The sequence below is a fragment of the Eptesicus fuscus genome, chromosome 21 (assembly GCF_027574615.1).
Source record: "Eptesicus fuscus isolate TK198812 chromosome 21, DD_ASM_mEF_20220401, whole genome shotgun sequence".
NCBI lineage: Eukaryota > Metazoa > Chordata > Mammalia > Chiroptera > Vespertilionidae > Eptesicus > Eptesicus fuscus.
In genome coordinates, this window is record NC_072493.1 from 36,689,761 (window position 1) to 36,716,887 (window position 27,127).

General features: G+C 52.1%; 2 protein-coding genes across 5 annotated transcripts in view; both read right to left on the bottom strand.

Moving 5' to 3' along the window:
* LRFN1 (leucine rich repeat and fibronectin type III domain containing 1) overlaps positions 1-8,485 on the bottom strand; it is a 65,388-nt gene extending 56,903 nt beyond the window's left edge. For 2 of the 3 annotated variants that reach the window (XR_008554977.1, XR_008554976.1), the window contains exon 1: positions 3,862-5,323. Coding sequence is in view for 1 of the 3 variants with exons in the window: in XM_054710896.1 (XP_054566871.1) it covers positions 3,862-5,267 (1,406 nt within the window). In the remaining 2 variants the exon portion in view is untranslated. Of the gene's footprint in view, positions 1-3,861; positions 5,324-5,719; positions 5,775-8,456 lie in introns of those variants that run through there. The other variant, XM_054710896.1, reaches the window with a different exon arrangement.
* An 8,515-nt stretch (positions 8,486-17,000) lies between these two features.
* Positions 17,001-26,854, bottom strand: GMFG (glia maturation factor gamma). Of its 2 annotated transcripts, none has more exons than XM_028142724.2 (8): positions 26,620-26,854; positions 23,443-23,542; positions 22,944-23,040; positions 22,774-22,823; positions 21,671-21,720; positions 18,073-18,155; positions 17,335-17,408; positions 17,001-17,188 (listed from the first exon to the last, which is right to left on the bottom strand). In XM_028142724.2, the coding sequence occupies exons 2-8, from the start codon at positions 23,476-23,478 to the stop codon at positions 17,117-17,119; spliced, it is 462 nt and encodes a 153-aa protein (XP_027998525.1). In that variant the 5' UTR covers positions 23,479-23,542; positions 26,620-26,854; the 3' UTR covers positions 17,001-17,116. The 2 variants fall into 2 exon arrangements, with proteins under 2 accessions (XP_027998525.1, XP_008137835.1); XM_008139613.3 differs by having other exon boundaries at positions 23,476-23,542; positions 26,620-26,850.
* Positions 26,855-27,127: the final 273 nt, after the last annotated feature.

Genomic DNA, 27,127 nt, shown 5'->3' on the forward strand with positions numbered 1-27,127 from the left:
GAGATAGAAACATCAATGATGAGAGAGAATCATTGATTGGCTGCCTCCTGCACACCCCCTATTGGGGATCAAGCCCGCAACCCGGGCATGTGCCCTTGACCAGAATCAAACCTGGGACCTTTCAGTCCACAGGCTGACACTCTAGCCACTGAACCAAACCAGCCAGGGCCCTCTAGTTCCTCTTATATCCCTACCCTTTCAGGGAAACGATTTGTGTACAGGCCACTCCCTTTATCTGCATGTCACATCTTTGGGTAAATTCATCTCCTAGCTGCATATATCTTCTGAGACAATTTCCAAGCCCTTCAACTACATATTCCTGCACCACACCCCACAATAGCCCACTGGGGATGATTCCCCTACTGTGCCTAAGGCCGTGTCCACTCTTTGCATGTCCTGAAACCTCTCTGTGTGTGCCCTACCCTATACTGCCACAAGTCACCAACTCACACCCCCAGGTAAGTCTCATCTATAATTATTGGGTCAAATGTAGCCAAGCAAATATGCCCCCTTCTTGCTCTAGGCCCCTGCCCTCAAATGAGGGGCACTGCAGAGAAGTGGTTAAACTGACAATTCTGGGAGCCAGACTGCCTGGGTTTGAGTCTCTCTTCTGCCACTTGCTAGCTGTGACCTTATACAAGTTTCTTTCTTTCTTTCTTTTTTTTTTTCCTAAATCCTCACTGGAGGATATTTTTTCCATTGATTTTTAGAGAGTTCGAAGAGAGAGGGAAAGACAGAGAGAAACATCAATGTGAGAGAAACACATAGATTGGTTGTCTCCTGCACGCGCCCTGACCAGGGCTGGGGCCTGAGTGGAGCCTGCAACTGAGGTACGTGCCTTGACCGGAATTGAACCCGGGACCCTTCGATCCACAGGCTGATGCTCTATCCACTGAGCTAAACCAGCTAGGGCCTTACAAAAGTTTCTTTCTTTTTTTATTTCAGAGAGGAAGGGAGAGAGAGAGATAGAAACATCAACAATGAGAGAGAACCATTGGTTGGCTGCCTCCTGCACGCCCCTTACTGGGGATTGAGCCTGCAACCCAGGCAGGTGCCCTTGACTAGAATTGAACCCGGGACCTTTCAGTCTGCAGGCCAATGCTCTATCCACTGAGTCAAACTAGCTAGGGCTTTACACAAGTTTCTTAACCACTCTGAGCCTCAATTCTCCCAAATGGGGCTATTAAGAATTAGTACACCATAGAGATGATGTAAGTATGAATTAGTTAACATACCCAAAGCCTGGCACTTAAAAATGTCATCATTATTAGCTTCCGTCCCACTCTATGTTGGCCAGTACCCTTGCTGTGGCTCACACTCCGCTGCCAGCTGCACCCTCCCTCATCTGTGAGACCATTCCCACGAGGCCTTGCTCCTTCTGTTGGGCACACCCTTTCCACACTGTCGGCCAAGTCCAGCTTTGGCTACCCTGGGACTGCCACATGCCCATCACTCAACCTCACAAGCTCTCCTCTCCTACAAAGGTCTTAGTGGGTCACCAGAGACAAGGACCACATCTTCATCTGCATGGGACCATGAAACAGGAGCTCCACCTCCTCTAAGAGGTCAGTGCCCCCCACTTACCTTTCGGATGCTTCACCTTCCCTCCAGCCAGGCCACCTTCTGGTCCAGAAGCTTAGGGCAGTTGTCCCACTTCCCGAAGCTTCCCCACCACCAGAAGCCACCCTCCAACCAAAAGGCTTCAGGTGAGGGCCCTATCCCCTCTAGAAGACCCACCCACTTCTCCAACTCTCCCCCTGCCTGCAATTTTACAGACCACTCCTCCCCCTCCACCTCATACCTCCCAACCTTGAGCCCCAGGCTGTAAGTCTTCCTTTTCTTTCCATCTCCCCTCTCAGGGAGACTAGGATTCCTCTTGCTCCTTTCCCTAAAAAAAACACAGCTGCTAGGGGCTCCCCCCTTTCAAGGACAGAGGCTGGCTCCTTAAGAAAGCTTGAGCCCACATGTCTCTAATTGGCTGAAAGACCCAAGCAAGCAGCAAAGCAGGCTTCTGATTGGATGTCACCTCCACCCATGGCAGAAGTGAGGAAATTAACCCCTACCGCACCACAGTGCAGGCATCTGCAGTGGGAGATGGTGGACTGGAACTGTGGCCCTCAGGGGAAGGGAAGAGCCCCCAGATCTGTTGCCTAGCTAGGGACAGAAGGGAATCAACATCTGAATACATGCTGGGTTTGGGTCCTGAAAACCTCCCTGCACCCCACTAAGTAGTGGCCACAGGTTAGAGAGAAAAGGAAAGAAAGAAAGAAGTGGAGAGTCACAAACCAAGAGTTATTTACAGAAATGTATTACCCAGCTCCACTAAGCCCTGCTTGGCAAACAGTGGGTACACAATAAATGTGTGTTCAACATAAAGAGGTCAGGACTAGGAGTTAGAAGGGTAAGAACTGGAATCCTGGTTCTGCCACTTTCTGTGTAACCTTGAGCAAGTGACTTCCCTCCACGGGCCTCAGTTTCCCTATCTGTAAAATGGGAAGGGGATCATCACTGCTTCACATCAGGGTTGGAAAGATCAAATGAAGTAGCACCCTTGGCAGTACCTTATAAAGGTTTTTGTTTTGTTCATTTGTTTGCCCTCAGGTTTGTAAAACTGGGCCAGTGTCTGATCTGTCTCGGTGGCCCCAGGGCCCAGCATGGAATCTGACATGCAATAGGCATCTATTCAGTGTTTGATAACCAGATTCTAAAAGAAAAGGAAATGAGGATGACAGAGACAAAGTTTTCAAAGGCATTTACTCATTCAGCCAACAATGGGAAAGCACCTACTGTGTACCAAGACTGTGGTACCAAGAGAACCTACTGTGTACCAAGAGAACCCTGGGAAAGGTGACGATGGAGGCCAAGAGGCAGGCTTTTTGGGGCAGGTCTGAGCACACCAAAAAACAGGGCTCCCAAAAATGGCTTTACAACCTCTGGCATTACCAAGTGAAGTCAAACACAGGATTAAGCACACAGCAGATGCTCTACAGTATACATGAAGGAGACAGAGCCAGGAAGAAGGAGAGCCATTCACAAAGCCCTCAACCACTTATCAAGTGCCCACTGTGTGCCAGGTCTATGGCTGTGAGTCATACTTAAAAAGCGACCGAGATGAAGGACACTGCAAGGCCAAGGCAGTAATTCAGCGAATACTAGCTGCCTCCTTCCTCTGGACCATAAGGTCCCTGAGGGTGGGGACTGGCCTTTTGGTCTCCCAGTGTCCCCAGCACTCTCAGGGCCTAGCACAGAGCAGGGCCTCAGTGCCTAGCAAGGGCAGGAGGGAGAGAAGGGACAGACAGAGGCAGATGTGAAATTAAGAAAATAAAGAGAGATGACGGGAGAAAGTAGCTCTTTAATGTCTGTCCATACCAGGGCAATGGCTTCTAACCCAGTGAATAATGAAAATAACTTATATTTGTATATTTTGGTTTTCTGTTCTATAATGTTCCCAATGTGTTGATACAGAAGCACTGGCATATAATTTATAAATATAAATGTAACTGTTAGATGTGTGTGTAATGTATGTGTGTGTGTGTGTGTTTCATGCTCCAAAATGTTTAACTGACAAGGTACACAAGCAACACCTTTGTTGAGCAGGACTATGGACCATAAGCTCCATGGGAGTGGGGATATGCGGGGTACACTCACTGTTATAACTCCAGTGCCCCACCTGACTCATGTGGGTGCTCAACAGAGATTTGCAAAATGCATGGAAAACAGAGAGAGACCGTGAGACAGAAGGAGACAGAGCAACTCTGTACGGCCATCTAGAACCCCAGCTGAGCAAGAAGGCCAAGGAAGTGGACAGAAGGGAGCGGGGACCCTTGAGGTGGGAGGAGGCTCTGGGACTGAAGCACCCACCTGTAGACGAGGGAGTCATCAGCGGAGCTGTTGTACTGGACTTGGTACATGCGGATGCCAGGCACCGGCCTCTGCGCCGGCCAGCGGATGAGCACAGAGTTGGAGGTGAGATCCGCCGCCACCAGCCGGCGCTCAGCAGCGGACTCATTGGCACCAGGGCGGCTAGGCGTGGCGATGTCAGAGGAGCCGGGCTCGGTGAGAGGCGGCGGGGCAGCCGGCGGGGGCGCCATCAGGGGCAGTGGCACCACGCACACCTCCACGGGCGCCGTGGCTTCTCCCGCGGCGTTGGAGGCGATGCAAGTGAAGGTCCCGCTGTCCCGCAAGGTGGTGATGGTTACATCCAGCGTCCCATCCCCACGGACCCGGGTCCGGCTGGAGTTCCCCAGCAGCCGCCCATCAGGCGCCACCCAATGCACCACCGGCTCAGGGTCACCCACCGCACGGCAGCGCAGGCTGACTGCCTGGCCCTCCACCACGAGGGCCCGGCCCCCCGCCTGCCGTGTGATCAGCGGGGGTTCGCACAGGAACTCCTCCTCGGGGATGGACCAGAAGTAACGGTCAGTGAGGTGCTCGGGGGTGGCGCACGTTTCCAAGTCATCCTCCCTGGTCAGCCGGCGCAGCCAGAGCAGCTCGCAGTTGCAATGCAGGGGGTTGCCTCCAAAGCTTACCGTGAGCGGCGTGGGCGGCTTGGGCCCGGGGCCTTGGGACCTCAGGAAGAGCCCGTCGGGGGGCAGTTTATGGAGGCGGTTGGAGGTCATGTCCAGGCGGACCAGTTTGTGAAGTTGCACGAAGGTGCCTTCCGCGATGTGGTCGATGAGGTTGTGGTCCAGCGTGAGGGTGTTCAGGTTCACCATCTGGCCCACGGCCTCCCAGGGCAGGGCCTCGAGGTTGTTGTAGGACAGATCCAGGTCCTCCACCGTGGACAAGAAGGCATCGAAGGCGGCCGACTCCACCCGGCGGATCTGGTTGTTCCCGAGAATCAGGTGGCGGAGGTTGCCCAAGCCGCGGAGCTGGTCGCCGCGCACCTCGGCCAGGCGGTTGCTGTCAAGGTGCAGGGCCCGGAGGGCACGGAGGTCAGCGAAGGCGCCCGCGGCCACTTGGCCGATGGTGTTCCGGGAGAGGGTGAGGTGCACCAGGCTGGTCATGTTGGCGAAGTCTCGGCGGCGGACGGCCGCAATGAAGTTGTCCGTGAGCCTCAGTTCCACCACACGCCGGTCGATGGCTGGCGGCACAAAGAGCAAGCCGGTCTTGGCGCACAGCATGGTCAGCGTGGGCGCCACGTTCTGGCAGATGCAGCGGCCAGGGCAGGGCTGGCCATGAGATGCCCCGGCCCAGAGTAGCAGCAGAAAGGACAGGGCTGCAGGTGGTGGCAAGAGCAGCGCAGAGGAGAAAGGGCCGGGAGCCATGGTGCAGCGGGAAGGTGGGAGGAGTGGACAGTAAGACCTGAAGGAGAAGGAGACACGTCACCCAGGCACAGAGCTTGCTTACCAGCCTGGCTGCCCTGGGATGTTCTGCTCGGAGTCTAACCCAGATCCTTCCCTTCCTGACAACCAGGTTCTGTAGGACAGTGACAGCACTGACCCTCACTTGGCATGCATGTGTTAATAGATAATATATTAATGCTGGTTGATAAATTACCACTGCTCCCCCTCCCCCCGAATGCCCTGTCCCCACCTCTGCCCCTCCCCTAGGGGTTCCCAGACTTCTCATAATCTCCTAACCAGAGGGGTGACACCTGGCCCTGACTGGGCCTTCTAGTACCCACTGAACATTTTGAAAAATCACTGCTAACTAGGGTTTAAGTTCATGGGTTTCAAAGCCATATTCCCCGGGTTCAAATTCCAGCTCTGACACTTACTAGCTGTGTGACCTCGGGCAAGTGTCTGAACCTCTCTGAATTTCGGTTTCTTCATCTGTAAAAAGGAGATAAAAAAAAAAGAAAGAAAGAAAGAAACAGGCCTTACCTCTGTGAGGGTTAAATGGATTATTGAGAATGGTGTACTACTTATGAACAATGCCTGGCACATAAAATGTATTCAATACATGTTAAGTATTATTATCATCATCGAGTGCCCATTATGTGCCAGGTATAGAAGTATGCACTATTATTAAAGAAAGTGCTTTGGCCCTAGCTGGTTTGGCTCAGTGGATAGAGCGCCGGCCTGCAGACTGAAGGGTCCCAGGTTCAATTCTGGTCAAGGGCACATGCCCGGGTCAAAGGTTCCATCCCCAGTAGGGGGAGTGTGCAGGAGGCAGCTGATCAATTATTCTCTCTCACCATAGATGTTTCTATCTCTCTCTCCCTCTCCCTTTTTTTCTGAAATCAATAGCGACACACACACATATATATATATATGAAAGTGCTTTGAAATCAGACAGATTCAGGTTCAAGTCTTGGTTCTACCCACTTGCTAGCTCGGTGACCCCAAACCAATGATTTCCCCTAACTAGGCCATACTTGCCTGTTTTGTAAAATGGGATGATAATTGTACCATCTTCAATGGGTTGTTGCAAGGGCTCGGTAAACTCATTCATGGGGGTCCCTGAGCACGGGCCTGGCACACAGTAAGTACTCATTAAACGTTATGGGTAATACCTCCCACCCTTTATCAGAGGTGAAGGGAGTCTGAAGGGGGAAGAGGCTGAGAAAACCCCACCAGTCTCCCTGCTCGGCCTTGGGAAGTCCTTCTCGGACCTTGGTTTCATCCTGGGCTCTTCTGAGCTCCCAAGCAGGGGGCAGACTTCTGTGCTCACATCTGTGGACACATAAAGACCCCATACATGCCTACACAGACACACAGACACTCACACACTCATGCCATTCCTCTGCTTCAGGCAAAACCTTCCAGCAGGGATTCCCCTGTGGCAGCTGCAGCCCACGACATGTCAGCTCCCATCACAACATGGGGTTGGTGGGGGGTGAAGAGGAAAGGATGCAAAGGGGGCATCCCTGAAACTGTTTTCACCCCATCCTGCACCCCAGTCCCTGCTGGCCCGCCTCCCGGGAATCTGCATTCTGGGGCTGTGACCTGGTGTGGCCCTGATCCTTCATCCCATGGGGAGAGGGAATATAGATGTGGAGAGGAGGGACCAAGAGACTCAGAGAGAGAGGTGAAGAGACAGCGAGAGACAAGGGGGAGGAAGAGATAGACGGGGGGAGGGAGGGAGGGAGGGAGAGAGAGGGGGGGGAGAGAGGAAAATCTGAAAGAAAGGTGAAGAGACAAGGATTGAGAGACAGAAAAACTGAGTAGAGGAGACAAAAAATAGAGACTGAGACATAAAGATGGAGAGAGGAAGTGAGAGAGGGAGAGAAAGGAAGGGAGGATTGGATTGTATAGAAACAAAGAGTGAGACAGGCTGAAGGAGAGAGAGTAACTGGGCTGAAGAGAGAAAAAGAGGCCGAGCCCTAACTGGTTTGGCTCAGTGGATAGAGCATCAACCTGCGGACTGAAGGGTCCCAGGTTCGATTCCGGTCAAGGGCATGTACCTTGGTTGCGGGCACCTCCCCAGTAGGAGGTGTGCAAGAGGCAGCTGATCAATGTTTCTCTCTCATTGATGTTTCTATCTCTCTATCCCTCTTCTTTATTCTCTGTAAAAAAAAATCAATAAAATATTTTTTTTTTTAAAGAAAAAGAGGCCGAGTCAGGGGGTCCCACCATTTCCGAGGCCCCCAACTTCCTTGTCTTGCACTCCCTCTGGGACACTGGATTGGACAGGAAGCCCTGGCCTGGAAGGCGGAACTCCTGAGGTAGGAGGCCCCGCGCTACACCTGTCTGGCTGTGGGTCTCCAGGGCTCAGAACCCCGCTCTATGCCAGTGACAGCACTGAGTACAGAGCTTCGCCTCCCACCGCCGGGGTGAGACGCAAGCTGAAGAAACTACAACAGCAATGAACATAGCTAACCTTTATTGAGAGGCAGTGCAGCATTGCGGGACAGAAACCGAACCCAACTGCCCAGGTCCACACCCCAATTCCCCGCTGTGTGACCCTAGTCAAGTGACTTACCTTCTCTGTGCCTTAGCATGCTCCTCTGTAAAATGGGGCTAATAAGAACACCTACCTCATCAGGTTATTGTAAGGATTATGTGAGATAATGCAGTGTCGTTCTAATACATGATTAGCACAGCTCCTGGCAGAGTAAACACTACATGAACGTCTACTGCTATTGCTGGTGTTATTTCCCTCTGGCCCTCTCAGCCACCAGCAGGCTGCACTCCCAGGAGATCTTCCCACAGGCACACACGAAGGGTAGACCACATTCATGTCACTCTCCCAATGCAGGGGTCAGCTCATGTCACGAACTCTCTTATACCCTTTACTGCCATCATGAGGAAACCCCTCTTTCTTAACTACCTTACCCATCCAGAGAGGGGATGCCTCCAAGCCTGAGACCCCCATCACTACCCATGCCCTGGTTCTATGAGCCCTTACCCAAACATGATGCTCCTTGTCACCACCCCATCCCTAGCCTGGCCCCTCAGGACACTGCCATGCCCTGCACTGAAATCCTTACGAGGCAGGGCTCCAGGCAACCAGAGGGGCTCAGAACAAGACCAGCCACTCCCCATCTCCCCAGCAGGAGGGACCCCACTCACCTCTCTTCAGGGGGTCAGGGCCTGGGCCGGTACCTACAAAGAAACAAAATGACCCTGTTAGCATCCTTCTGGTTCCTCACTGGAGATGTGCCTCAGAGACCATCTCAGCCAAGGAAGTCCCTGGTGCAACCACACTCTCAGCCCTCTTGCTGCAGGCTCTGCCTAATGGCAGATGGACCCAAAAAGTAATCTCTAGAAATCAAGGAGTCTTGGCCTCAGAATTGTTTACTCTCCAAAATTCAGGAGTCCAGGACGCTCGCCTCTGTCCTCTGGGGTCTCAAGAAGCCAGTGACACCAGCTCCCTTCTCCCTAGATCCGAGTCTGGAACCCCACCCTCCTCCTCCCTCAGACTCAAGAGCCCAGGTCCCAGTCCCTTCCATTCTCAAGACCCAAGAATTGAGCCCATCCTCCTTCTCCTTCAGATCCAGGATCCCAGCCTCCTCCTTCCAGAGCTCACCTCCCAGTCCCCCAACTTCAAAGACCTAAGTGGCACCAGGAGCTGGGGAGGGATCCGAGGTCCCCATGCTCACCATCAAATCATTGTCACACCAACATGTGTAGACATACCAAAACTCACATGGGCCCACAACTCAAGCCTCTACACTTGTATTTCCATAGATACACCAGCATGATCTCTGTGCCCCCGCCCCCCACTGGCTCTTGGCCTGAGCCCCAGGCTGGACCCCAACATACCACAGATCACACCACATGAACCCCAATCCCACTGGGTCCAGAAGCAGGGTCAGCCTTGTGCCAGGGACACAGGCATGTGTGTGCATACAATCCTGCACATATATGTTTGAACACACACAAACTCACTCTTGAGAGACCAACACTGATGCATAAATGAACTCACAACACAGACAGACACATACCCTCAAGGTTGACACACCCGCATACAACCACACATGTACAACATTGACTCTTTCTTGCACATTCACATACAAGAATGCACACACACACAGATGCGCACACAGATGCTCACATCTGTGGACACATAAAGACCCCATACATGCCTACACAGACACACACACACACACACACACACAACCATGTACCTACCCTTGCAGACAACCAGATATATGCACCTATAACAGATATACCCTTGCACACTCACCAACACACGGGCACACACATATAACATATACTAACTTGCACAATCAAAGATACACAGGTAAACACTCTTAAATGCCCAAACATGCTCAGACAACTTCACATATCCCCATGATGTACAGTCACAAAGCTGATATGTTCCTACACCAACAGATGCAAAAATGTACACACTAGCTGATATACACCTCACACACATACACAGAACCGCGAGTATACATAGACACTTACAAGGCTGATTACACACTCAAACAAGCACAAGGTACAAAAAGATCTACCTTTTGCACAGACACTCTGAGATGTTAACTCATAAAGAAATGCTCACACACAGCCCTGTAAGGGATTTACACACTTACAAATGCACACAAAATATCGAACCACAGTGACATAGTCAACAGATAGGCACAGATTCACACTCACACACACACACACGGACACACATCTCTCCCAGTCCTGAGGCGTTCTTGCCCACTTACTTTGCAGGCCAAAGAAATCCTAACATCCCTCCTTCCCACCATGCCTGCCCCCACCACCACAGCAAAAGCCAGGGCCAGAGGTCAGAGTTCAGCAGGTCGAATCTCAGAGGGTGGGGGAGCTGAGTCCTACAGCACTAGTCCAAGGCGATCCTCCCCCCAGCAGCCCAAAGGTCTCCCAGCCTGGCCATCTGGATGCAGGCAACTCTGGCCCCATCTGCGGAGATCTGTCGGGTGTGGGGATTGGGGTGGGGTGGGTGGGGAAGGGCCAGGTCTGCGTGCCTCCCCTCGGGCCCATCTGTCCACCCCTCGGCCTCTCATCCCTCCATCTGTCCACCTACCAACCGCCCATCCCCCCACCCACCCAGCCAGCGGGAAGGGGAAGATATGGCCGTCTCCCCCAAGGACCGCCGCCGAGGACCCCTTCCCCCCCGCCCCACACCAGTTGACCTGGACCGAGGGAGCGGCAAACTCCCCTCCCCCAAACCACACCGAGGCCTGGACCCACCAGGCGCGGAGCCCCAGCCCCGGCCCGGAGCCTGACGTGGACGCACAGATACACACCCTCGGAGACACACAACCCGCAGACCACACACATACACACACAATATGAGCACCAGAGCGGGCACACCCGCCTCGCAGACCCTCGGATGGGCATCCAACCCGGACGCAAACCCCCCGAGGCTGCTAGCGGAGCGCACAGCCCGGCTGAGGGGGCTCCCACCTGGACACACAGCCCACGCGCGCACACCTGCACACACAGCCCCTCCGAGGGGCGCGCGGCGGCCCCAGAGGCAGAGCCGGAGGGGCAGCCGCTCGGAGACACGCGCACGCACGGCCGGTCGCAGCACCCCGGCTCGACACCCAGCACACGCCCGGGTGGCCACACGAGCGGGCGCCGCTCACGCCGGCGCCGGGCACACACAGGGCCGCGCGAGCGCACGCCGGGCCGCCGCAGCACCGCGGACACACACTCACACGCTCGCGCTCACACCCGCGTTCACACCGGCGCCCCCGCCCGCCACCTCCCGGGCCGCTGCGGGCCGCGCTCACCCAGCCCGGGGGGGGGGGGGGGCCCGGGCCCAGCCCCGCCGCCGCCGCCTCGCTCCGCGCCATGGTGGGGGGAGGGCCGGGGGAGGGGGCGCGGTGCTGCGGGGCCGCCTCCCGCCCGCCTCCCGCCCTCCCTCCCTGGACGCCGACGAGCTCCGCCCTCCGCGCCGCCCGCCACCCGAGCCCCGCCGCCACCAGCGCCGCAAGGGGGGAGGGGGCGCCGGCCGGAGGGGGCGGGCGGGACGGCGGGACACCCGGACCCCCGCCCAAGCCCGGGGCCGCCGCAGACCCCTCTCCACTGCAGCGCCGCCGGCCCGCCCCCAGCCTCTTCCCGGCCCCACCTCCAGCCCCGCCGGCTTCCCAAGAGACCCCCAGACCACGCCCCGACTGGCCTGGGATCCCGGATTTCTAAACAGAGACCTCGGATCAGGTCCCAATGGCCAGGGGGACCTCGGGCCATGCCTTACCTCCTTTGAGGACCCAGAACATGTCCTACAGCCACCCGGGACCACAAACCACGTCCTCCTCCCCTTGGTGACCTCAGACTCTCCTCACACCCCATCAAAGACCCCAGCCCATATGTTCCAGAATCCCAGGGATCCAAACCACTCCCATGAAGGACACCAAATCGTACCCCAACATTCAGGTGGGTCCACACCCTAGCCCTCAGAGGCCCCAGGCCATAGGTCAAAATCCAGGGAAACCCCAGATCATGCCTTACTCTCTTTGGGGACCCAGCCCATGTCCTACAGCCACCCGCGACCACAAACCATATCCCATTCCTTGGGGACCCCCAGCCATGTCCTCCACTCTCTAGGACCTCAAACCATCCCCTCACCTCCAATAGGGATTCCCAACTATGTCTACGTTCTAGAGGGCTCAAATATGTCACTTGTCCCCATGGGAGACCCTAAGCTTTCCCCATTACCCCCATTAGACCCAGACCATCCTCCCCCCCAATACACTCCTTGGTGTCCAGAACCCCTGATTTGCCCCTGATTCTTTCCCATCCTCCCCACCAGTCCTATCCTCGTGAGGACCCTGCCCCTCCCTGCTCCTGTTCTCTCTCTTGGACCCAGCAGAGCCTTCCCCTTCTCTGTGACGTCAGTGTAGTCCAGGATTTCCTGCTCCTTCCGTGTTCAGACCCCTTAGTCCAGGGGGTCCTCAAACTTTTTAAACAGGGGGCCAGTTCACTGTCCCTCAGACCATTGGAGGGCCGGACTATTGTTTTTAAAAAAAAAAACTATGAACAAATTACTATGCACACTGCACATACCTTATTTTGAAGTAAAAAAACAAAATGGCAAAAACACCCGCATGTGGCCCGCGGGCCGTAGTTTGAGGACGCCTGCTAGTAGTCCAACCCTACCCAATGGCCATCGGCCCCTCCCCCAAACCCCACTGAGTATGTCAGGCCACGCTTCACCTCTTTCTGAGATATATTCACTGTGCCCCCAAAGGCCTCACCTCAAAGTCTGTCTTATTGCCGCCCCACTCCCCCCCCCCCCCCCCCCAGATCCCTGGAGGCCTGAGCACTTCTTTTTGGATCCCACTGTATCAAGGTCCTACCCCAAACCCCCTTCCCTAAATTCTTCCTTTCCAGGTCATCACAGGAAGCCTGCCCTGCTCCTCAGATCAAGGGCACCTCTGCAGAGCCTATCTCTCGTGGGCCTTGAGCCCACTCACAACCAATCCCCGCACACACCAAGCTCTAGATTCCACCTCCCACCCTGGTTCCTGGTGCTACCGGCCAGGGCTGGGCAAACAGAAGTGGGAGCGTTGTTATCACCACAGCAAAAGTGGACACATGTCCAGGACTCACGCCAGGAATGGTCCTAATGCTCCATCCACTCTCACAGCAGCCAGATGAGGAGGTTGCATCCCTACCTCCATGTTACAGAAGAGGAAAATGGAGCCTTAGAGAGGTTTAGTCATTTGCCTAAGTTCTCACATACACAGCAAGTGGCAGGACAGGGTGGAGGTGAAGGGGAAAGAGGGTGAGAGCAGACCTGGGATGGAAAGGAGAGGGTAAGAAGAAAGATAATAAGGGAGACAGATACACAGAGATGAGAAACCAAGGCAGGGCAACCTCACTCACAAAGCGTATCTGGCCCTGTGAGCTCTTATCCTCATGTCCGACCATTCTTGTCTTCGGCCTCAGTGATGACTTTTCGGTCTTTGGATCCATGGCTGATTCTTTCTTTTCATACAAGTCTTAATTCAAATGTAATCTCTTCGGAGAGGCTCTCCTTCCCCACCCCCACCCCCACCAATGGTCCTGATATCTGAAAATTACTTTGAAATCTATATAAAATAGGTTGATGGGTGGATAGATGAATGGATACGTGACAAAGCAAGTGCAGTAAGATGGTAATGGTGGAATCCAGGTGGTGGGTATGTGGGTATTCACTGTGAAACTATTTTGACTTTGCTGCATGTTTGAAATGTTTCAAAATAATGTTAGGAGCGGGACAAAAGCAGGAGGACTCTTTTGGAGACTAAAGAGGCAACAAAAAACAGCCCCAACAGGTCCCACCACTTCTATCACATCACCTCATTAGGTTTCCCTCAGAGCACTTGTTACTCTTGGTAATGATCTTGTTTGCTTGTGTGTTTACCTGTTTCCTGTTTACTTATTTGTTTATTGCTTACTGTCCAGTCATTGAAATGTAAGACTTCTGCGGGAAGTGGCATGGGCACCCATTTTTTCCAGTGTTTAAACGACGATTGATCCCCATGGGTGCTCAGTAAACAGGTGTTCTTGAATGCCTCTTGGGAGAGGATCTGGGAACGAGGCCCATTACCGACTCACCATAGAGACCACACTCAGGAATAAACATGTCCTCCTAGCCCGCGGTCACTAGAAGGGAAGGGGTATAAGCCAGTGGCTAGGGTGTGCCCCTTAAGGTCAGGGGGTATGAGTTGGCCTGGAAAAGAGGGCAACAGATAGAAGTAGATAGTGTGACGCTTCCCCTGGGGCCCTAATTCCTGCCCTAGACTAATCTAATTCTTCCACAATTTATCACCCCTACCCCCACTCCCCATGCCCGTCTCTAAGGCTCCGCTCCAGAGCAAAAACCCCAGCCTTATCTAAGCAAAGCACCTCAATTCTAGGTCCCACACCCGAAGTCTAAGCCTCCCACCTTAGACACCACCCTAAAGTGTATAGTATGTATTAAGACTTCTTTTTTAAAAAAATATTTTTTTATTGATTTCAGAGAGAGGAAGGGAGAGGAAGAGAAACATCAATGATGAAAATCATTGATCAGCTGTCTCCTGCACAACCCCTACTGGGGATGGAGTCCACAACCGGGGCATGTGCCCTGACTGGGAATTGAACCCTGACCGCCTGGTACTAGCCGGGCCAGACTTCTTTAGCTGTGTCCCTGCAACAAGTGTAAGCCCCACTCCACAGCCAAAGCCCTACTTCTCCATCTTGGGCTCCACCCCATAAGCAGCTAGTTGTTAGCCTGGACGCTGGTCCCTCAGACCTAGTCTAGGTCCCCCTTTCTCAGCTCTACCTAAAATCCAGTCTCCACCTCTCCAACCTAAGCCCTGCTTATATTCTACGTTAGCTAGAAGTGCCTAGCAAAGCCTAGGGCCAGGATTCAAAAATTAGGGAGCCTGCCTGGCCAGTGTAGCCCAGTGGTTGAGCATCGACCCATGAACCAGGAGGTCACAGTTGGATTCCCAGTCAGGGCACATGCCTGGGTTGCAGGCTGGATCCCCAGTACAGGGGTGGGGAGGGGTGCAGGAGGCAGCCAATGGATGGTTCTCATCATTGATGTTTCTTGCTCTCTCTTGCTCTCTCTCTCTCTCTCCCTTTCTCTTCCTGAAAATCAATAAAAACATTTTTTTAAAAATTGAAGAAACACCCTGAAAAGGGATATACTTGAGAGAGAGAGAGAGAGAGAGAGAGAGAGAGAGAGAGAGAGAGAGAGAGAGAGAGAGAGAATTAGTAGCCTAGAGGGGAGGTTAGTGGAAAGAGGGCATTCCCTGATTTGTACCGCCCTGGAAGGAGGGGCCCCAAACCCAAAGCACCACCTCTGTGCTGAGTATTAGATAGTGTATGCTCTTCTGGCTTCTCTGATTGGTCCTTCCATAGTCCTTCCTGGCCAAACCTACTCTGCATTGGGCTGCTCCTCAGAATCACTCTCTGATTGGTGCCTGTTTTCCCCAAACTCCCTCCTTCTGATTGGGTGATTCCTTGTACATGCCTCTTTCTGACTAGATTGTTTCCAATCATAAGCTTGGACACAGACGTACGTTTAACAATTGGGGAGGAGGAGGGAGAGTGGGAGGGAAGGGAGGAGGAGGAGGAGGGGGAGATGGCTCGCCTAAGAAAGGGCGTGGCCAATTGGCCACAGAATAGCCTTGGGTTCAGGTTCTAACTACAGAATCCTAGCTGTGGAACTTCAGGCAACCATTTTTAGTTTCTGTGCCTGTTTCTTCATCTGTAAACTGGGGATACTGTACCTTCTTCATGGGACGGTGTAAGCATTAAATGAGTTAATAATACCTATAAAGTGCTTATAGAAGTACCTAGCACATAGGAAGCCCTCAGTCAGAGGGTTAGCTATTGTTATTAATTTGATCATGTAAGTGCACAAGCTGGAACCACCCCTTTTGCCTCTCTGACCTCTGCAGGCCAGGGAATTGCTTGACCTCTTAATTGAATGACTTCTATCCCCAGCCCTCCTCCTCTTCCATCTCCAGCCATCAGGGACTCAGGCTGTGATCAGAGGGAGGGGTCGAGATGCGCCTGGCAGAGAGATGAGGTAGGGCACCAAGGACAAGTGTCAGAGGAAAGGAGCTCATCACACCCGAACCCTCCTCTCACCACCTGCCCCTGCAGGAAGTTGAGGGCGGGAGATTTCTCTATGTAGAGTGATTCTATCCCGAATCCCTCGAGCAAGGCCGTGTCCTGCTTGGGAATAAGGGGGCAAGGGTTGGGGCAAAGTGAGGTGGTGAGGGGATGGTGTATCCTGGCTGGGAAGAATGGGGAAGGGTTGGAGCTGGGGAAGGGCAGCCCAGGCCCTAGGTCACAATGCCACTGTTACCATGGCAACAGCTACCTCTATAGGGAACCTGGAAAGGAGTGGAGGAGGGAGCCGGGTCCCCTGAATCTGGGGACATAGAGAGCTGAGACATTAAGGGGAAGCAATGAGACAGAAAGAGTGATTTATAACTATGGAGATCTGCCTGTCTTGGAATTTTCAGAGCCTCGTACACTGTTGGTTCTCAATAATGTCCCTCCGAGACAGAAACAAAGAGCCTGAGGGAGTCAAATGCCCGGGGATGCCAGAAGAAAGAAGCATCTCCAGACAGGGGCGAACAGGATGTCCCTTTCCTGGCCCCCTCAACATCATACCCATTAGTGGTCCACTAAGGGTCCTGGATCTTCTTTGCCTGTCCCAGCACTGGAACCTCTAGGTCTACCCAACCACACAAACAACCCACCCCAACGACTCCCAAGCCCCTGAGCAATTATGTTGGATCTTTCAACAACTTTCTGCATTTAAATTCTTCCTGCCTGAGGCCTCACTGAGAAAAGTAGCATTCTGTGTAAGCCAATGCCTGCTGACCCCTAGAGCTGAGAAGGGGAGGGAGGAGGGGAAACGGACACGCTCCTTTACTCTCAGGGACCCAGGTATCCTTAATCCCCTCCGGAGTGGCTCCTTCATGGATTCGAATATTCCCCCAATTCCTGCCGGAGACCGGGCCTCCCCCATACTTCCTAGGAAACCCCACAGGCTTCTTTCAAAGAAGCAGGTATCCTCCTTTCCTCCCGGAATCCAGCGGACATCCTCTTGGTCTGCCTGCCCTCTGCTGGCCTGAGGCTGGTACTGCAGGGACTGTCAGCTGGCGCCCACAAGGAGAAACAGAAACTGAGCCAGAACGGGAGGATCTCTTGAGTTCTTGCATTTTAATTTCTTCGGGGTCTGGGATGTTCAGGTCCTAGGGGGTCTGAGTCCCCCGTTCCTTTGGGGGCTCAGACATCAGGAATTCAGATCCCCAACCCAGAGGTCAGCGAAAGAAAGACAACTTCTCTTGGAGCCAGGCTTCGGTGAGGTCATCAGTGGTGCGGATTTCAAACACCTGGGCGGGGAGAGTTCTCAATGTTATGATCCATTCAGGCACTGAGAGGGGGAGGACTCCAGCCCCCTCCTCCCTCAGACCCAGGAGACCAGACTCCCTGACCCCTCCTCCCTAACACTCTGGGAGCCTCGGCCCCAGGCCCAGACCTTTGTGAGCTCGGCAGTCTGCACCAGTCTGTTTTTACTCCCTGCATACATCATCTGTTGTTCGGGCTTGCAGCCTGCATGGAAAAGGGGAGAAGGAAACATAACTGGGGGATCCTAGGGTATTTATTCTCTAAGGGGCCAGGAATGTCCTGCAGGCCCTGGAGTTTTCTAAGCGTCCTAGGAGCTGTTCTAAGGAGTCCCAGTTTTCAGTTTTGCCTAGGGCAGTGTTGGCGAACCTATGACACGCGTGTCAGCACTGACCCGCGTAGCCATTTCTGATGACACGCGGCCGCTGAGGCGGCCGCATGCCGAGGATGAAACATTTGCGAAATAATGTTTTTTCCTCAAAGTGACACACTACCCGAGCTATGCTCAGTTTTTTGGCGAAGTTTGACACACCAAGCTCAAAAGGTTGCCCATCACTGGTCTAGGGGTTTGAAGTTATTCTGAGGGTCCTTGGAGGTGGGACCCTCAGAATAACTCCCAGATAGGAGTTTCTAGGTTAAAAAAAAAAAAAAGTAGGATTACATAACACATTTCGGGACTGAGGAGGATGGGTTGGGCTCATGAGAAATCTAAGCCCCAACTTCCATGCATTGCCCTCCCAGTACTTACCAAGTCACACACACACACACACACACAACACACACACACACACCTGCACTCTCAAACACTACCTTACACACCCCACACAGAATCCAAGACCCTATTCTCAGGATGGGTAGAGCTGAATCTCACCCACAGGGCTGGAGAAGATGAAACACAAGGGGTAGGACACTCGGCCATCTTCGTGCACATACTTGTAGCTGTAAACCACGAACCTACACCAGCGAAAAGGAAGTCAAATTCAGGACTTCAGCCTGGAGCCCAGAACCAATGCCGATTACCTAGGTCTACAACCTTGAAATCTTGCATGAGTCTGAGAACCTAGGGTTAATAACTGAGACCTCAAACACAATAAATGATTAAAAATAACAATAATAGTAAATGCTAAATAGAAGTACCATATGATCCAGCAATTCCACTTCTGAGTATTTATGCAAAGAAAATGAAACACAAATTCGAAAAGATATATGCACTGCATGTCCATCACAGCATTATTTACAATAGCCAAAATATGGAAACAAACTAAAGGTCAGACATAGAAAGACAAATACTGTTATGATCTCACATTTGGAATAAAATAAAATAAAAAAAGAAACAAACAGAAAACCAAGTTCATAGATACAGAGAACAGATTGGTGGTTGCCAGAGGGAGGGGGTTGGTGGTGGACAAAAATGGGTGAGGGGGTCAGAAGGTACAAACTTCCAGTTATAAAATAAATAAGTAATGGGGATTTAATGTACAACATGGTGACTATATATATATATATATATATTATATATATATATATATATATATATATATATATTAGTAAAAGGCTAATATGCAAAGTGTCCCCTAGGTCAGTGTTCGGCAAACTCATTAGTCAACAGAGCCAAATATCAACAGTACAACGATTGAAATTTCTTTTGAGAGCTGAAAACCGACTTCTGCGCATGGGCCACGAAGTTTCAATCGCACCGTATGTGCGCGCCCGCACGTGGTATTTTGTGGAAGAGCAGTGGTCGGCAACCCGCGGCTCGCGAGCCACATGCGGCTCTTTGGCCCCTTGAGTGTGGCTCTTCCACAAAATACCACGTGCGGGCGCGCATGTACAGTGCGATTGAAACTTCGTGGGCCAAGCGCAGAAGTCGGTTTTCGGCCTGGGCGAGTCTATTTTGAAGAGGTGGTGTTAGGGATGCGAGGGCGATCTGGCTGCGACATCTGTCACCCCATTGATCGCCAGGGTTGAAGAAGTGGTGTTAGAACACTCAAGGGGCCAAAGAGCCGCTTGTGGCTCACCAGTTTGCCGACCACTGCCCTAGGGAGTTTGACTGGGAGTTCGATGGCTCGCTATGACTGCGCTGACCACCAGGGAGCGGCACAGAACAAAGAAAGGCCCAGGTTGGCAGCCGGCAGCTGGGAAAGGGAGGCCCTGGCCAGCAGCTGGAAGGCCCCGATGGGCCCTGATCACCAGCCAGGCCTAGGAACCCTACCCGTGCACAGTTTCGTGCACCAGGCCTCTAGTAATTAATAATACTGTATTGCATATTTGAAAGTTGCTGAGAGAGTAAATCTTAAAAGTCCTCATCACAAGAAAAAAAATGTTTTTGTAACTATGTGTGGTGACGGATGTTAACTAGATTTATTGTGCTGATCATTTCACTATATATACAAATATCAAATCACGTTGTACACCTAAAAGAGTAATGACATACACAGTAATGACATATGTCAAATAGACCTCAATAAAAACATGTTAAACAGAAAAACGTGCCCTAACCGGTTTGGCTCAGTAGATAAAGCGTTGGCCTGTGGACTGAAAGGTCCCAGGTTCGATTACAATCAAGGGCATGTACCTTGGTTCAGGGCACATCCCCAGTGGGAGGTGTGCAGGAGGCAGCTGATCGATGTTTCTCTCTCATTGATGTTTCTAACTCTCTATCCCTCTCCCTCCCTCTCTGTAAAAAAATCAATAAAATATATATATTTTTTAAAAGAAAAAGAAAAACGTAATGGCTTAAAAAAAATAGTCAGTGCTGCCCTGGCCAGTGTTGCTAAGTAGTTAGACCACTGGCCCACCCACCGAAGGTTCGTGAGTTCAGTTCCTGGTCAGGGGCACATAATTGGGTTTCAGGTTCGATCTGGGCCCCAGTTCAGGCACTTGCAGAAGGCAACTAAATCAATGTGTCTCTCTCACTTTGATGTTTCTCTCTCTCTCTCTCTCTCTCTCTCTCTCTCTCTCTCTCTCTCTCTCAGTCTCTTTCTCTCTCTCACCTTCCCTCCCTCCCTTCCACTCTCTCTAAAAGTCAATGGGAAAATATCCTTAGGTGAGAATTAACAAAACAAAAAGTCAGTGCTTATTTAACTCACAACAACCTTATAATGAAGGCGCTATTTTATCCCCATGCTACAGATGGGATAATTGAGGCCCAGAGAGGTGAAGTCACTTGCCCAAAGTTCTTTTGGTACATTTGAACCTAGACTGCGAGTGCTCAACTACTGTGTGATACTGTCCAGCTGGGGCTGAGACCAGGCTTGCCTACACAATTTGCCAAGCTCGGTGCTAATTGAAAATTTGGGGCCCCTTGTTCAAAAGACAGGAGAAAAACTTCTTCCTTTCTTCTGTAAGCTTTGCTGTCTTGGACATGGGAACACTTGAAAGGGGAGTGCAGATGCCACAGGCACACTCTGAAACTTTTTTTCTTTTTTTAAAATATATCTTATTGATTTTTTTTACAGAGAGGAAGGGAGAGGGATAGAGAGTTAGAAACATTGATGAGAGAGAAACATTAATCAGCTGCCTCCTGGACATACTGGGGATGTGCCCGCAACCAAAGTACATGCCCTTGACTGGAATCAAACCTGGGACCCTTCAGTCCGTAGGCTGACGCTCTATCCACTGAGCCAAACCAGTTAGGGCTGGAACTTTCATTCAGGAGCAGGAGGAGTCTGACCCTAACCCTTCTGGAATCTGCACTCAGGCCCCCTGCCAGGGCATCACTGGGTGGTGCAGGGAGTGGACAGAGAACCCATCCAGGGCTGGAGGTGGCACTGCCCCAAGCCCTAGCACATGCTCTATTGTCTCAGAAGACTTCACAAAAAAACACCAATTCAAAGATAAAACTATAAAGAATTTCTAGACAGCAGGCAGCCTCAGAGCATTGCCTCCCCCATTTGAGGCTGCCTTCCAGATATGGGGCCCTATGGGACTTCACTTGTCAGACACCCAGGAGCTGGTTCTGGCTAGGATGGAGGCTCAGAATCCTCAGGCACCCAAAATTCACCTCGGAGATGGGAAATCTAAACAGACCAGTTACCACAGAAGTGTCAAAGTGTTCTTCCATACACAAAAAGCGCCAGACTTATATGGCTTCACACAAGATTTTCCCCAATTGTTAAATGTCAAATAATTTATTTGTTACCAGAAATATTCTGTAGCATTAAAAAAAGAAGGAAATTTTCTTTCTTTTTATTTACTGAAGCAAGAACAATGTTAAGGCTGAAACCCGACCAAGTTTGGATTTTTAAAAAAGTAAGCTCTAATTTCACATATGATTATCAGTGTAAAATTCTGCAACAAAATATTAGTATACTGTACACAAAGTGCTAGGATAAGAACTCTTGGCCCCAAACACAGAGATCCCAAGCTGGTGAATAGGACTGGACCCCAAGCAGTCCCCTCAGTCTCCACCCCCATCGTCACCCTTCTCCCCATGGCCTGACCCTCCTGTTCCTTCCCCCAGTATATACCTTGGCTGTCTTTCTGGCAACTCCATTTTTAGTTCCTCTGGAGAAATGTTCTGGGGGAAGAGGGAAAAAGCAGGAGAGAAGAAAATATTGCCATTAAACAAGCATTTACTATGTGCCAAGATACTGGTCTAAGGAACACACATGGACTAACTCATTGAGCTCTTCCATAACTCTGTGGGGTAGGTCCTAGTATTATCCCTACTTGACAGGTGAGCAAGCTGAGGCCCCGAGGTGTTAAGACACTTGCCCTAGATTGCACAGCAACTCTAAGCAGAGGAGTTCAAATATGAATCTGGGTTTAAATCATAACCACTTTACTATACCTCCTTTCAGAAGACCAGAGGGAGCCCAACTCCTAGCCAATCCCCCTCCCCTGTCAAACAGCCCAGCCTCAGTCTCCATAGCCACCCCTCTAAATCCTTACCACAACACTATAAAGTAAGCCTTATTATCATTCCCATATTATAGATAAAGACAGTGAGGCCGAGAGAGGGTAAGGTATCCTATATGATAAAAGGCTATTATGCAAATCAACTGAACAACAGAATGAGCAGTTCCTATGACATGCACTGACCACCAGGGGGCAGACACTCAACACAGGAGCTGCCCCCTGGTGGTCAGTGCACAGTGCACTCCCACAGGGGGAGCACCGCTCAGCCAGAAGCCATCAGTCTGACATCCCCCAAGGGCTCCCAGACTGCGAGAGGGTGCAGGCCTGGCTGAGCACCATGCCCCCCCCCCCCAGTGCACGAATTTTGTGCACTGGGCCTCTAGTAAATTATAAAAGATTCCTGCTAGCTTTTTATGAATTTATCTGGAAATTCTTTAAGTGCCAATAAAGTATTATCATTTTATTGAGCATATACTATGTGCCAGGCTTTTAAACCCATTACAAAGATTAAATCATTGAATCAAGCCTATGAGGTTGGTACTGTTATCTCCATTTCATAGATGAGGAAGCAGAAACCCATACAGTCTCTTGCCTAAGATCACATCTGAGCTGGGACTTGACCTCCAGGTCTTTCTAGCCCGCAATGCCAGACCCTTGGGTCTCCCAGCCCCGCCCTGCACTTCTTGGAGGTCCCATCCACCCAGCCCCTCACCTGAAATTCTTCCTCCAGCACCACCATCTGCCGGTCTTTGTCCACCTTCACTAGGGAGGGATGGCACAAAGGGGTTAGTTAGGACACCCCTTCTAACTCAGTGACTCTAGCCCAGCCCTCCTCATACGTCCCCACCGCCCTCCCATCCTTCCAGGGAAAATGGCACTCACTTATTATGGCTGCATTATCTGTCTCTTTTCGAAAGCGGAATTTCCTCAGCTTTTCCTTTAGCTCTGGGTCCACCTCGCACACCACCAGGGAGTCCGACTGCAGCAGAGCCCAAACAGAGGTGAGCAGGCCTTGCCTCAGTCCCTGCCCCCTGCCCAAGCCTCGGTGTCTCCATCTAACAATGAAGAGGAATGCTCTGATAGCCCATATGAGGCCTTCATGAACATGAGGAAAGAAACCTTTTTTCCCCAGGCAGATGCTGCCCCTCACAGGGCACATCCTTGGATGGCAGAGCAGAGGCCAAATTCCAGCCCTCCAGCAGGTATCCTTGGGCAACACTCAAGGAGACCCCGAGACCTGTTTACCTGGTGCCAAACCAGGAACCACCATTTCTCTTCCCCCAGCCTGGTCCTCTGCCACAATGGGGTCCCCTTTCCCAGCCCCTTTTCTCCAACACACAGCCCGACCTTCACTCGGGCATCCTCCCCGACCCAGACCCACCCCGAACGGCCCCTGGCCCCCTGGCCCCCTGACCATGATTTTTCTGTCCACAGGCCTCTTCTTTTCTCAGTTCCGCTGTCTTCTAGGGGTGGGGCGAGGGCTGGGGAAAGAAGGGGGGCAGGGTGTGGGGTAGGGGAAAGGTTTCATACACCACATCCTGTTTATGCCCATTCTGGGACAACTGCTGCAAGAGGGCTCCGCCCCCTCCTTCCTTCCCCTAATCTGCCAGGACCTCCGAGCCTTTGAAATCACCTAGACTGGGGTTCAAATGCTGCCTTGCTATGTGACCATTGCTGAGTACCTTCACTCTCTGACTCAGGGTTATTGTGAGGATAAAATAGCTTTGCATGTCTCCCGGCATGGTGGACATGTTCCACACACAAAAGATAATAACGAGCTCTTTACCTCCTCCCCTCCTCCAGGAAGCCTTCCTGGATTCCCCCCCTGCTTCCCCCCCCCCCCCCCAACTTTGAGTATTTTAACTCCAGAACTGAACAGGGGAGCTGCTGGTCAAACTGTCACCTACTATGTTGATGGGGAAATGGAAAGGAAACAGGAGACACCACAGCAGCAGAGTAATGGTGAATTTCTTCCTGAAGTTATTCAGCCTCACGGGCTTTATAATGGGCCCTACAACAATGGTGTTCAATCTTGTCAGACTGGCACCCACTTTTTTATTAAGTGTTTCGTATTGCTTCCTGTCTCATCCTGAAATGAAATTCCTAGATAATGTACCCTACTTATACACGTAAGTTTTTTTTAAAAAAAATCAATATAATGTTCTGTCCTATAAAGGAGAAATGAAAAAGTAATTTATAGGAAAACCCTGTGTATTTCAGTAAGAAAATACAACCAAACAAAAGAGAATTTTTGCAGATCCTAGCCCCATAATGGCTGCTTCCCTCCATAGTAGTGGACAAGCCTTTCTGTTCCCCACTACTTCACGCTGGACCCCACCCCTTCAACCACTCAATAGCATCACTTCAGCTATCCCCCGTCTCCCTGCATCATCCACATTCCCATCTCTGCTGGATCTTTCCCTCTCACAGGCAGTGTTACCTCTTCCATCTTAAAAACTATAAACCCTATCTCCTGCCACTGCCCATTCATTTCCTTCCCTTTTTAGCAATACTTCTTGAACGCGTTGTTTACACTTGCTATTTGCAATTTCTCCTCCCAATTTCCCCTTCTAGTCTCTCCCAGCAGACTCCCACTCCTGTCTTTCTCCACTGACAGGGCCCCGATGACCTGTGTAGTGCTAGACCTCACGGCCAATTCTCATTCTTCATCGGACACCACCCATCGCTCCCTGCGCTCTGGGCTTTTCCGTCTACCTTCTCTTTCCCGTCTACCTTCCTCTCTTCCTGTCCTCATCGGTCTCTTGCCTTTCAAAGAGCTTACTTTAATCATGTCTCCATCTGGGCATGCCCCTAACCTCTAGATTCTTCATCCAGTGGCCAACCTGCCATCTCCACCTGGATATCTTGGAGTCATCCTTGACCCTTCTCTTTCCTTGGACAACGTACGTTAGAACCTGTCAGCTTAGACCTTCCAAGTGTAACCAGAACCTGCCCACTTCTCCCCCTCCACAACCCACACCCTGGTCCTGCCACCTTCATCTCCAGCCTGAACACTTAAAGGAGAAAGGAGAGAAACCCCCCTTCTCTTCTCTGCACGGTGTCCCTGCTCTCCTTTTCCCTCACTCTGTTCTTCATAGGATTACCAGAGGGATCCTAATAAAACCCAAGTCAGATGAGCTACTGCCTCTCTTAAAACCCTCCCATGGCTCTATTATTGGGGTAAAAGCCAAAGCCCTTACAGTAGCCTTTATAGCTAAGTTAGCTGCCATCACCCCTCCTCCATTACCTCTTGGACCCTGTCTTCCACTACTCTCCTCTGTGCTCACTGCAGCGACCCTAGCCTTTGTGATTCGGTGAGTAATCCTGCCCCTGGGCCTTGGCCCTTGCCATTAACTCTTTCGGGAAACATCTTTCCCTCATGGTTCACCCTTTAATTCCTTCAGATTTCTACTCAAACCCCATCTGATGAAAGAGGTCTTTCCTCATCTAAAATAGTACTGACCCCATTTCTCCATCCTGTCAGCTTGCTTTATTTTTCTCCATACCACGTATCACCAAGGTACACTGTGTTTATATATTGTTTGTGCCCCACCTCCCCATCAGAATGCAGGCTTCCTGAAGAAGATATGTTTGTCTGCCTTGTTCATTGTTGAAATTCCAGTACCCTGAGCAATGCATGGCATATATTAGGTACAGAAGAAAGATTATTGGATGAATAAACGAAGCAGCATGTATGGTGCACAATCACTCTCTCTGGTGTGAAAACTCTTGCTTCGGTGAAGGGGTAGTGGATGGGGTTTGTGCCATCAACCACCCTGGCTTGACATGCCACGTCTGGTTTTCCTCCTCTCTGCTGCTCCTCCTCAATCTTGGTTGATTTCTTTGCTCAAACCTTCCATGTCCCACTTTTCTCGGGGTTCTGTTGGGTTCTTGTCTCCATTCATCCTTCGGACCCTCCCCGGGCTGGGTCACTAATTCCCACAGCTTCAAGTACCCTCTTTGATGATCCTCAAATCTTGGGTTTCCAGCTCCAATTTCTCTCTCTTAAGCTTCAGACACAGGAGTTGTGCAGTCTCCTGGACCCTGCCGCTGGGCGGCCCACACTGGGCTCCGAATCTTCAGGACCTGCATCTTTTCTGATCTCCTTCTCAGGGAGACCCTCCCCCCCCCGCAACCCCCCAACCTCCAGCCAGAGGACTTTATCTTCGATTCCTGCCTCTGTCGCCTGCTGCAGCCGCCCAGTCCCACGGGCCAGCCAGTTCACTCAGCATCCTTACGCGGGCCTCCTCCCCTTCCGAGTCTCACCCTCGTGCAAACGCCCCTCTCCCATCCCTGCTGCTTCCCTGTACTCAGTCCCCAGCTCCATTCCCTCCAATAAGAGAGCCAGAGACATCTCTCCAAACCCCCAGCTCACCCATGGCTCTTCCCAGCCCGAAGCCTTCCCGTGGCTCCGTAGTGCCCAAAGGACAAGTCCAAGTCCCCTCGAGGGGGGCAAACGTCTGGCGGCCGCTCCTGTCCCACCCTTCCCTGGCTGAACTCCACCCTCCACCCGGGCTGCATGGCCCGAGTTCCTCCAACCAGCCACAGTCTCAGTCACCTGAGCGCCTTCTGTGTAGTTCACCCCGAGCCAGGGGATTTGCAGAATGAACGGACAGATAGACAACAGCCGGAGCAACGACTGCCATTTATTGGTGGCTTCCTTGGTGCCCAGCACTACGCATGCATTGCCTCTTTCCGTTCTGTTCTGCTCGAGAGAGGAAGCCACAAGCTCAGAGAGGGGTGCGCTGAGAAAGCGGGGACTCCAGAAGCCCAGCGCCCACCTGGACGCTCGGGGGGGAGGGGGGGGCACCGCAAGGCCAGGACGTCCGGCGGGGCGCGGCGCCCGGCGGGAGCGGGCTTCAACGCCAGAATCAGGAATTGTGACTCAGGGGCGCGGCCGCTGAGGTAGACGGCACGGGACTGCCCCCTGCCGGCCGGGAGGCCCAGCGCCGGGCTCCGCCGGGCCCGTCGCCCCTGGCAACGCCGCGCGCGCCCCGCCCCTTCCCCTCCCGCCGGCCGCCTGACCGTCAGCCCCCCCGACCGACCAATCCCACGGAGCAAGAGGC

What these genes read in the sequence shown, in the direction of transcription:
- GMFG (XM_028142724.2), bottom strand. Translation starts at nt 23,478, where the DNA reads ATGGTCAGGGGGCCAGGGGGCCAGGGGCCGTTCGGG. An exon ending in AGATAATGCAGCCATAATAA is followed by an intron (nt 22,824 to 22,943) that starts GTGAGTGCCATT and finishes ATCCCTCCCTAG; the next exon opens with TGAAGGTGGACAAAGACCGG. An exon ending in TGCTGGAGGAAGAATTTCAG is followed by an intron (nt 21,721 to 22,773) that starts GTGAGGGGCTGG and finishes CTCTTCCCCCAG; the next exon opens with AACATTTCTCCAGAGGAACT.